At 34.7% G+C, this 12,141-nt stretch overlaps 1 protein-coding gene across 45 annotated transcripts in view; it reads left to right on the top strand.

The window, feature by feature from the left end:
• LOC117336185 (cytosolic carboxypeptidase 2-like) overlaps positions 1-12,141 on the top strand; it is a 148,417-nt gene that overhangs the window by 42,074 nt on the left and 94,202 nt on the right. Inside the window, exon 1 of one of the 45 annotated variants that reach the window (XM_033896635.1) lies at positions 101-126. The exons of 43 other annotated variants lie outside the window; for them this stretch is intronic. Coding sequence is in view for 1 of the 2 variants with exons in the window: in XM_033896625.1 (XP_033752516.1) it covers positions 8,042-8,123 (82 nt within the window). In the remaining variant the exon portion in view is untranslated. Of the gene's footprint in view, positions 1-100; positions 127-7,906; positions 8,124-12,141 lie in introns of those variants that run through there. One more of the 45 variants, XM_033896625.1, reaches the window with a different exon arrangement.

Below are 12,141 nucleotides of genomic sequence, written 5' to 3'. Positions count from 1 at the left end.
GTAGTAATTTATAAACTCTATTGTATACCTCAGACTCGGACTCTGACAAGGCCAAAAATGGTAAGAGTAGTAATTTATAAACTCTATTGTATACCTCAGACTCGGACTCTGACGAGGCCAAAAATGGTAAGAGTAGTAATTTATAAACTCTATTGTATACCTCTTGACTCCGGACTAGATAAGGTAAAGTGAGAATCTAATGAGTAAATACTGAACATTGTACACTGCAATGCGCAATGTGTTTTGTATGTCATACAGATAAAGTCTCTAAAACAAAGGTTGAAGTACAAACATTTGTAATTAAGGAAAAATCAGGCTAAGAATTTCAGCTGAGTAACATAGGATAAGTAGGAAATAAGCAATATACATTGTAATTAACTAAGGAAATGTGATGACAATCAATTCACATACAAACACACTTATAATTACCGTACACAAATTGATACTTTTACTGCATACATTTTCAATTTTAAAACTTTGAAGTTTTAACTGCTTAAATAACATTGACAGGTGTAAATAACAACTGTGATGTTTATATATACCAAACGTATTTAAATTCTAATCCTACATTACGACCTTTCCATTTAATTGCTGTACATGTAAGTGGTCAGTTCAGGCGTTTATACTTCGGTGTGTTTAGTGGACGGTTTAAGCTAGATCAGTGCTATGCTATGGTATATATAGAGCCATTAAATGTTGTATGTGTTAAAGAATTTAATCAGCTTATAGATCAAATCAGAGTAATATGAAAGGGGAACAACTCTGATTGTCTCTGTGTCTTGTTCTGTTTTACATGGAACACATGCAATATGATATTGACTGTTTTTAAACAAACTGTATATTGAAATTTATGAGTGAAGATTTTTAATATGGAGCTTTTAAGATTTTGTAAAATAAAATGCTTGCTAGCTAGTTGTTAATACTGGTATTTTTCTGTCAGATCTACTTGTATTTTTTTTCTTAACTTATGTGTGTAAGTACCATCTGTATAAATTAGGATTTTTTATCTGCTGTGTCTATAATACCATCTGTATGTAATGAGACAATAATAAGATGAAACATTTCTGTAATTGTCATGTATTTTTTACAGAAGTGGAAGTTATTTAGTACAAAATTATGTGTAATGATTGGATGATATATACATACGCTATAAATCATTAAATTATAGTCTGTGGTTATTGACAATCTGAGGAATTCAATGTAATTTGACTTGATTAAGTTGTCAGCCAGGTATTTGATATATTGACTTACCTGTATGCTACATCATGTCTTACAGTATAATGGAAATTACGTAACTCACATTTCATATGTCATTATGCTAGGTATGAATAGCATATATGGAGTGTGTTTTCCAAATAGGACTTTTTGCATGATTTAATTTAAATTTCACAATAAAGTCATTAAATGACGTGTAAAAGATATCAGGTGTTTAAATGGATTTTACTGGTGGAGTCTTTGTGTGATGGTAGGGACATTCTCGGACTACTAATGGGTAAAATCTCATAGAATTACCAGAGAATCACATCTTCTCGCGATGTAATTAAGTATAATATCACTGAAAATAAATATTTTTTTGAAACTTGACAGAGTCTTGTGAGGCAATCCCTGCCACAGCAGGTAGGTTATTGTAGAAGCTTTTGATTAGAACTGGCTGGTGGAGAGGCAGTGAATCTAGAGGCAAGGCAATGCTACCATTTGTAGATTTGTTTACTTACCAGCAGATCAATTACTGATGATAAAGATTTGCTTGTTCCATCAGATCATAAACACTCACTGTAAACAGGATATGTAAGCATTCAGGTGGCATGCTTATACACACTTGGGCTTTGGGAGTTTCACATTTCACAATAATTTTCAAAGAAGATGAAAAATACCTTTTTAGAAATATTTGATAAATATGCTTGAGAGTACATAGTAATGGCAGTATCTTTAAGTATAATACATACTATGAAGTTTTAACTGGACCTTTGCATTCATACAGGAGCTAAGAAAAAATATTTTGTGGAACAATGTCTGATGTTAGTCTATCTGTCCCTTGACCTTAATTAGTTAACATTCAGTCTGCCCCTTGACCTCAGTTAACTTTGAATCTGTCTGTCCCTTGACTTTAGTTAACTTTCAGTCTGTCAATCTTCCCCTTGACCTTAGTTAACTTTCAGTCTGTCTATCTGTCCATTGACCTTAATTAGTTAACATTCAGTCTGACCCTTGACCTTAGTTAACTTTGAGTCTGTCTATCTGCCCCTTGACCTTGAGTCTGTCTGTCTCTTGGCCTTAGTTAACTTTGAGTATGCCTATCTGTCCCTTGACCTTAGTTAACTTTGAGTCTGTCAATCTGTCCCTTGACCTTAGTTAACTTTGAGTATGCCTATCTGCCCCTTGACCTTAGTTAACTTTGAGTCTGTTTATCTGTCCCTTGACCTTAGTTAACTTTGAGTCTGTTTATCTGTCCCTTGACTTTAGTTAACTTTCAGTCTGTCAATCTTCCCCTTGACCTTAGTTAACTTTGAGTATGCCTATCTGTCCCTTGACCTTGGTTAACTTTGAGTCTGTCTATCTGTCCCTTGACCTTAATTAACTTTGAGTCTGTCTATCTGTCCCTTGACCTTAGTTAACTTTGAGTATGCCTATCTGCCCCTTGACCTTAGTTAACTTTGAGTCTGTTTATCTGTCCCTTGACCTTAGTTAACTTTGAGTCTGTCTATCTGCCCCTTGACCTTAGTTAACTTTGAGTCTATCTGTCCCTTGACCTTAGTTAACTTTGAGTATGCCTATCTGTCCCTTGACCTTAGTTAACTTTGAGTCTGTCTATCTGTCCCTTGACCTTAGTTAACTTTGAGTCTGTTTATCTGTCCCTTGACCTTAGTTAACTTTGAGTCTGTCTATCTGCCCCTTGACCTTAGTTAACTTTGAGTCTGTCTATCTGTCCCTTGACCTTAGTTAACTTTGAGTCTGTCCGTCCCTTGACCTTAATTAACTTTGAGTCTGTCTATCTGTCCCTTGACCTTAGTTAACTTTGAATCTGTCTGTCCCTTGACTTTAGTTAACTTTCAGTCTGTCAATCTTCCCCTTGACCTTAGTTAACTTTGAGTATGCCTATCTGTCCCTTGACCTTGGTTAACTTTGAGTCTGTCTATCTGTCCCTTGACCTTAATTAACTTTGAGTCTGTCTATCTGTCCCTTGACCTTAGTTAACTTTGAGTATGCCTATCTGCCCCTTGACCTTAGTTAACTTTGAGTCTGTTTATCTGTCCCTTGACCTTAGTTAACTTTGAGTCTGTCTATCTGCCCCTTGACCTTAGTTAACTTTGAGTCTGTCTATCTGTCCCTTGACCTTAGTTAACTTTGAGTCTGTCTATCTGTCCCTTGACCTTAGTTAACTTTGAGTATGTCTATCTGTCCCTTGACCTTAATTAACTTTGAGTATGTCTATCTGTCCCTTGACCTTAATTAACTTTGAGCCTGTCTATCTGTCCCATGACCTTAGTTAACTTTGAGCCTGTCTATCTGTCCCTTGACCTTAGTTAACTTTGAGTCTGTCTATCGCTCCCTTGACCCTAGTTAACTTTGAGTCTGTCTGTCCCTTGACCTTAGTTAACTTTTTGTCTGTCTATCTGCCCCTTGACCTTAATTAACTTTGAGTCTGTCTATCTTTCCCTTTACCTTAGTTAACTTTGAGTATGTCTATCTGTCCCTTGACCTTAGTTAACTTTGAGTATGCCTATCTGTCCCTTGACCTTAGTTAACTTTGAGTCTGTCTATCTGTCCCTTGACCTTAGTTAACTTTGAGTATGCCTATCTGTCCCTTGACCTTAGTTAACTTTGAGTCTGTCTATCTGTCCCTTGACCTTAATTAACTTTGAGTATGTCTATCTGTCCCTTGACCTTAATTAACTTTGAGTCTGTCTATCTGTCCCTTGACCTTAGTTAACTTTGAGTCTGTCTATCTGTCCCTTGACCTTAATTAACTTTGAGTCTGTCTGTCCCTTGACCTTAGTTAACTTTGAGTCTGTCTATCTGTCCCTTGACCTTAGTTAACTTTGAATCTGTCTGTCCCTTGACTTTAGTTAACTTTCAGTCTGTCAATCTTCCCCTTGACCTTAGTTAACTTTCAGTCTGTCTATCTGTCCATTGACCTTAATTAGTTAACATTCAGTCTGCCCCTTGTCCTTAGTTAACTTTGAGTATGCCTATCTGTCCCTTGACCTTAATTAACTTTGAGCCTGTCTATCTGTCCCATGACCTTAGTTAACTTTGAGCCTGTCTATCTGTCCCTTGACCTTAGTTAACTTTGAGTCTGTCTATCGCTCCCTTGACCCTAGTTAACTTTGAGTCTGTCTGTCCCTTGACCTTAGTTAACTTTTTGTCTGTCTATCTGCCCCTTGACCTTAATTAACTTTGAGTCTGTCTATCTTTCCCTTTACCTTAGTTAACTTTGAGTATGTCTATCTGTCCCTTGACCATAGTTAACTTTGAGTATGCCTATCTGTCCCTTGACCTTAGTTAACTTTGAGTCTGTCTATCTGTCCCTTGACCTTAGTTAACTTTGAGTATGCCTATCTGTCCCTTGACCTTAGTTAACTTTTAGTCTGTCTATCTGTCCCTTGACCTTAATTAACTTTGAGTATGTCTATCTGTCCCTTGACCTTAATTAACTTTGAGTCTGTCTATCTGTCCCTTGACCTTAGTTAACTTTGAGTCTGTCTATCTGTCCCTTGACCTTAATTAACTTTGAGTCTGTCTGTCCCTTGACCTTAGTTAACTTTGAGTCTGTCTATCTGTCCCTTGACCTTAGTTAACTTTGAATCTGTCTGTCCCTTGACTTTAGTTAACTTTCAGTCTGTCAATCTTCCCCTTGACCTTAGTTAACTTTGAGTCTGTCTATCTGTCCATTGACCTTAATTAGTTAACATTCAGTCTGCCCCTTGTCCTTAGTTAACTTTGAGTATGCCTATCTGTCCCTTGACCTTAGTTAACTTTGAGTATGTCTATCTGTCCCTTGACCTTAGTTAACTTTGAGTCTGTCTATCGCTCCCTTGACCCTAGTTAACTTTGAGTCTGTCTGTCCCTTGACCTTAGTTAACTTTTTGTCTGTCTATCTGCCCCTTGACCTTAATTAACTTTGAGTCTGTCTATCTTTCCCTTTACCTTAGTTAACTTTGAGTATGTCTATCTGTCCCTTGACCTTAGTTAACTTTGAGTATGCCTATCTGTCCCTTGACCTTAGTTAACTTTGAGTCTGTCTATCTGTCCCTTGACCTTAGTTAACTTTGAGTATGCCTATCTGTCCCTTGACCTTGGTTAACTTTGAGTCTGTCTATCTGTCCCTTGACCTTAATTAACTTTGAGTATGTCTATCTGTCCCTTGACCTTAATTAACTTTGAGTCTGTCTATCTTTCCCTTGACCTTAGTTCACTTTGAGTCTGTCTATCTGTCCCTTGACCTTAATTAACTTTGAGTCTGTCTGTCCCTTGACCTTAGTTAACTTTGAGTCTGTCTATCTGTCCCTTGACCTTAGTTAACTTTGAGTCTGTCTGTCTACCCCTTGACCTTAGTTAACTTTGAGTCTGTCTATTTGCACCTTACTTTAGTTAACTTTCAGTCTGTCAATCTGACACTTGACCTTAGTTAAGGTTTGTAGATATTGTATATCACTTGAGTCAAGTACCATTAACGAGTCATTAACGGAAAAGCCAAGAGCAATTATATGGTGTTAGCAGTATGCTAGGATGAATGGCTAGTTTGTTCAAATGAACTACCTTGAACTGCTATCAAGGTCAAATGTATTGAAATCTTTGTTTGAATATAATTTTCCAATAGCTTCTTTTCTCAATCACAAGTAACATGGGATCATGATATTTGTGCAGTAGCATTCAGGAATGAGGGATTAAAACAAATCTTTAAAGGAATTATTTTGACCTGCTTTCAAGGTTACATATGTCAAAAGTGTTACAGTTTTGAAATGGCTTCATTTCTGAATATCCAAAAGCTCCAAACTTTGATATTTTGTCAAAGCATTCTAAGATGATTGAAGGCCTTTCAGGTTTGTTTAAATGAATGACTTTGATGTACTTAAAAGTCATATAAGTCAAATGCACTAAAATCTTCACATGCTTAGTGCCTGAATACAAAAATCCCTAGTTAATGATGTCAGCTTTATTTTGAAATTAATCAGTACACTATTTATATCATCTAACTAAGTCATTACCTCTCAAGCTGCAAAGTAGGTGAGTGATAAAGGCTGAGGTAAATTTATAAATAATTTGAAACATGTTTCGTACGAAAAAAAAGAATATAAGAATCTATTGATAACATAATATTTTTGGAAGTACTGTTTATACAGAATTCTCTTCTATGGACCTGGTATTGAATGTATTTGGTATCAGAAAACTTTTAACAAATTAAGTGATACATTCACAGTGTATCTGAGACCCTGTCCTCCCACTTAGTAGAGGGCTATAATAATCACCCATGAATGTGTCTGTTGTCTGAATTAATTAGAAGCACATTAAGCTTGGTATTGTGTACAAGATATTTCATTGACCCCTAAACAGATTTAGTTCATATATTGATTATCCCCCAGTTTTAGCTTTAAGATCTACAGGTTTTGGTGGTAATCAGTTAAAATCAAAGAGTTGAAAGTTTGTTATAAGATTATCTCATGAACTTCTTGACAGTTGTAGCTAATGTCCATACCTAGTATCTTAATATAAAGCTCTGCATCACATTAGATTTAATTTGGTCACCATCAGTGAAGTTTGAAGGTCAAAGGTCATGTTTGACTATTTTTTTAAAAATCAGAGATATAATCATATATACATTGATCACATACACAAATAATGCGAGTCAGTCGTTGCTCACTTTGTGATAGATAAAATAATTATTTAAAGCTTTTTGTCCATTTTGAATTACCATATCCTCAAATAAGCTCCATCCCTATGTGTAAAAACTAGTATTAAGATTTGGGAAGGACTTATTTGTGAACCTTTTTTAGCTAACAGTTTTAAAATTGATGATTCTGTGAAAAAAAAGAAAAGAAAAAAAATGAAGAAGGGGGCTTATTGGTAAAAATGAAGAAGGGGGCTTATTGGTAAAAATGAAGAAGGGGGCTTATTGGTAAAAATGAAGAAGGGAGTTTATTGGTGTGCAGGAGCTTATACAGAACATTACCACTGGTGGATCATATTATATTACCACTTGGATTTACTGTAGTACAGTATATAGAGATCAATCTCACAATGTAAATCTATGTTTCTTAAATATCATTATGTATTCTTTGTGATGTTTACTTATTTAACATCAATTCCTGCTGAAATTAGAAATTTCAGTTAAAGAAGAATTTTGCTGCCTTTTGTGGACTTAAGTCCAAAGTTTTGAGTAGATAACCCAACTTGGACTTTATGCTTCATTCAATGCATTCAAGTTTAAAATTCTCTCTCGGCAGTTATGATTTAGCCTTCCAATTTGTCTTTTCCAATCTTAATTTCTACAGGGAGAATAAAATCTATTTCTCCATGTGTTTGTCAGGTGTATAAAATCCTTTGTATTTACTACTCTCTTTGGACACCCTTGGCACTATAAATTGGAAATTAAAGTTCGTTTAATGGTTGGGGCTTATTATCATTGGAGATCAAAAGATTGGTGCTATTTGATAAGGGACAAAACAAAACTTTAAATTACACAGGTCATTTTATGATTAAAGTGTATTACAGGATTAGTTGTAACTGAGATATGCACTGAACCTTAACTTTTAATTGGATATAAGTCACATGACATGCACATGACAAAGCCATACTGGCACTGTTAGGGATTTGCCTGGATGGGGAATGTATTGGTTGTGTGCCATACGGTTATATACCACTGTCAGTAGGACTACTGTAGTATGTAAGTGTCGGCTGTGTTATATACCACTGTCAGTAGGACTACTGTAGTATGTAAGTGTCGGCTGTGTTATATACCACTGTCAGTAGGACTACTAGTTATATACCACTGTCAGTAGGACTACTGTAGTATGTAAGTGTCGGCTGTGTTGCTGCTGAGATGAAGGCTCAGAGACAGCAAAGTATGTGTCAACAGTTACCGTTCCTTCTACTGGATGGATCTCTCTCCTCATTACTGGAAGGTAAACAACACATTTATAGTTTTCAAGAGGTCTTAAGGGTTATCACAAGGTTTTCTGTCCATGATCAGGTATACATTAGATATTATGAAGTGTTACTATAATGATTTCAGAAAGGTGTCATATTTCTATATATATGTTGGTTCTCCATTTATAGTGCTCTTACAAGTTGTCAGTGTACTTGGCTAAACTAACAAACAAATACCAGATGACCCTTCTGATAATTGCAATGTTTTCTGGTTTTGTTGTCCTATCCTAATTTTTTTGTTCATATTGATAAATCTTTCGTATCGCTTTTAAATATTTTAGAATTCTAGTAGTTTATGAAAGACTATAATATTTAACCACAATTTGAAACTTTTGTTACGTTTTTCCCAGGCATGACAATACAGTCAACCACTTGAGATACTGTGGCTATCTATTTAACATGTTGGTCCTATAGTGACTGAACAGAACTGGCAGTTTGTCCATCTTTTTGGGCAAAGCAGTAATTGTCTTCTTCAAGATCACTCTACATCAGAGTGTTAGATCTCTGGTAGACCTATAGGATTACAATGGGTGTGTATTAGGCTGTAGACTCCTAGTATAGATCTATCTGTGTAGGTATTGTCTCCTTCCCATTGTTTTCATGCTTGGTTTAGTTCCTCTATCATAAATGGCCACTATGGTTCACCGGACAAATCATAGTCATAAAGCATTGTTTATAACGTCACTATTTGCTTCATAATTAACTACAGCATACAATACTGATATTTTTAAAGTATTATTTTTCTCTTTAATAAAACCTTGCGTGATTCCTTGGATGAATTGGTGTAATAGCGTCAATCTAATGCTATTTTGAGGTGTAAACTTCGTCCTGTTTCTGTCTGACATGAGAACCATATTAATTGTATTGCTTTGAAATTATTATTTTTTTGTTTGGCTAGATGTTTTGTTCCAAATATCTTCAGAGACAATGTTAAGTAATGCGTATAGTCAAATAAATAAGTGATCTAATTTTCCACCTCATTGATCACTGTTTCCTTGTTTGTCCTTGCGAGATTGTTTAGTTTTGATCAGTTTTCTCAAAATAAGTGTTGAAAGGTAGGAGGCTATTTGCACGGTGCTAAGATTTTTTTAAATAAAATGTAGTGGATAATTGATAATGACAGGCAGGTAAATAAAGCCATCAATTCAGTCTTGTAGAGGTCGTTGATATTAGTAGATCAGCCCTGTATATATAGGGTCTCGCATGATAATTTGGTACCAGTATACTCAATCATCGTGTTTGTCTGGCTGTCTGTCTTTCATCTTCTCTCTGTTTGTCTGTTTTTCATCTTCTCTCTGTTTGTCTGTTTTTCTATCCATATTTCTTTCAACACAATATGATCTAAAATTATCATTTTATTTTCTTCCAAACAAGTTAACCACTCAATATATATAGTAATGCACATGGTGTCATTTCCGTGCCCGAGTTCAATATTGTCAGCATATTCACTTTCAAAATGGCATAAGTTATGCCTCTTTTTTCCTTTTCTGATTATTTTGTACCTTATAAATCTGTGATGATGATTTAACAAATTCCAGAGGTCAACTAAGGTTTCTGAAGATAGAATGAATTAATCTGGATTAAGTACCATATAATAATAATAATAAAGTCCAGATCAAAGTGAGGTAGAAAACCTGCCTGTGTCCTGTCTGTTGTGTCAGTAACACAGAATCTGTACCAGGTATTTATCAGTTACTTCATGAGTTCTAATAAAAATATGGATGGTGATAAAATACCTGTTTATTGTGAAATAAATACTAAAACATTTTAAACAGCTGGTTTTGTGTATTTTAACAGGTGGTAAGGTATTACCCTAACTTTTAGTAAACCTTTGATAAAATTCTGACCCTGTACTACCTTTATTACCTTTATGAATCGCAGTATATATGTTATAGGTGTGAAATAAGGCTGTGTAGGGATCAATTGATGAGGGCCAACGTGTGAAATCCATTAAACTGTCTTTGGTGATTGCAAAGGAAATAATCGAACTCCCAGAGAAACTTTCCCTGTAATCCTTTTGTAGTATGATTTAATTCCATGATAAAATTCTTTGGTGCACATATATATGCTTCTGAGTAACTTTAATCACTGACTTGATTAAAACCTGTTTATGTGTTTGGTGACAGGTGCTCTTTAAATTGCCCATTCAAGTTTGTTTTACTTCAATGTATTTTGGAAGGTCACCAACATTTTGAGGGTTACCTCAGTGTTGGAAGCCTAAGCTGTACGGATCTTATTAAAAATGTCTAGTCTTTCTATCGTTTCCTTGCCTTGCAAAATGAAACCTCAACTAGAAATCTCAAAGTCTTCTTCAGCTACAAGTGGACCTTGAACTCACCAGTTTGAAGATCCGTTTAAACTTTACATTGGTAGTCCTTAACTTACCAGTGTAAAGATCTTTTTATGCAACATTATATTGATGGTCCTTAACTTACCAGTGTAAAGATCTTTTTATACAACATTATATTGATGGTCCTTAACTTATCAGTGTGAAGATCTTTTTATACAACATAATATTGATGGTCCTTAATTTATAACTTATCAGTGTTAAGATCTTTTTTTTTATACAACATTATATTGATGGTCATTATCTTATCAGTGTTAAGATCTTTTTTTTTTATACAACATTATATTGATTGTTATTATCTTATCAGTGTGAAGATCTTTTTATACAACATTATATTGATGGTCCTTAACTTACCAGTGTAAAGATATTTTTATACCACATTATATTGATGGTCCTTAACTTAATATTGTTAAGATATTTTTTTATATTGATGGTGCTTACCTTATTAGTGTTAAGATCCTTTTATACAACTTTACATTGATGGTCCTTAATAGTGCAATGTTCTATTTATACAACTTTACATTGATGGTCCTTAACAGTGTAATGTTCTATTTATACAACTTTACATTGATGGTCCTTAACATTGTGATGATCTATTTATACAACTTTACATATTGATGGTCCTTAACATTGTGATGATCTATTTATACAACTTAACATGTTGATGCAGTACCTAATTTTCTAGTGTATATTCTACAGGTGGCTTGAGAAGATCTAAAACATTAGGTACAGTATCAATGTGGCTATATACACTCACATCCAGACTAGGGGCACCAAGTTTGTTTGAAAAAGTCACTTGCTTTAAATGCTAACATATATTGGACCTGCGCCACTGGTCAGGGTGTTGGTGGACATTAATCATAATTGGGTCACCTATCAATCAATCTTTCTGAAATTATCACTATTTTGAAGAGAGTCACTGTGACAAGGATCACACATCTTTTTTAATTGTACTAACATGTAAGCAGATGTTTTAGCGATCATATCTAGCAATTGACAGTGATCACTTTTTCGTCAATTTGATTCTGGGTTGTTTTGTCACAATTGTCTATTCACAGAGTTTTCAACTGGTAAAAGTTTCTTTTACAGAGTAAGGACTGAACTATTTTATAACTTGATAATTTCTGATATATTCGTGTTTTGGAATGTGGCTTTGAAATCAATCTACAACTTTGCAACAATCATGTTGAGTTCCCAAGCTGAATTGGAGTATGAAACTTATTGTCCATTTGATTCTTTTTCTGCTTTATCTTTGCTGATGAGCTTGACCTATTAGACATCCAAAATGGCAGACATAAGTCTTTGTCTTCGTCAAAATTTGGTTTGTAGTTGTATTATAGCATTATAAACACTGCTATACAATTTCAAAAACCATCTTTGCAACTGCTACGGAAGCATTGTTGGACTTTGTGAAGTTTACTGCAGTGTAACAAATTGTTACATACAATGATCATGAGTGGTTTGTCTAGAAATCATACACGTAGCCAGTTACTGTGTCTTTCATTATAACATGAAGGCCAAGCAGCTCAGAAGAATTTCATCTAAAACCATTCATTTCTATTGCTATATATCACTTTATACTTAAGTCCTAGGTTTTTATTGGGATATTGACAGGTTTTGCTAATCTTGAGATAAAAAAAAATCCA

The sequence above is a fragment of the Pecten maximus genome, chromosome 10 (genome assembly GCF_902652985.1).
Source record: "Pecten maximus chromosome 10, xPecMax1.1, whole genome shotgun sequence".
Taxonomy (NCBI): domain Eukaryota; kingdom Metazoa; phylum Mollusca; class Bivalvia; order Pectinida; family Pectinidae; genus Pecten; species Pecten maximus.
Note: the sequence above shows the minus strand (reverse complement) of the source record. Positions and strands in the feature narration are given on the sequence as shown.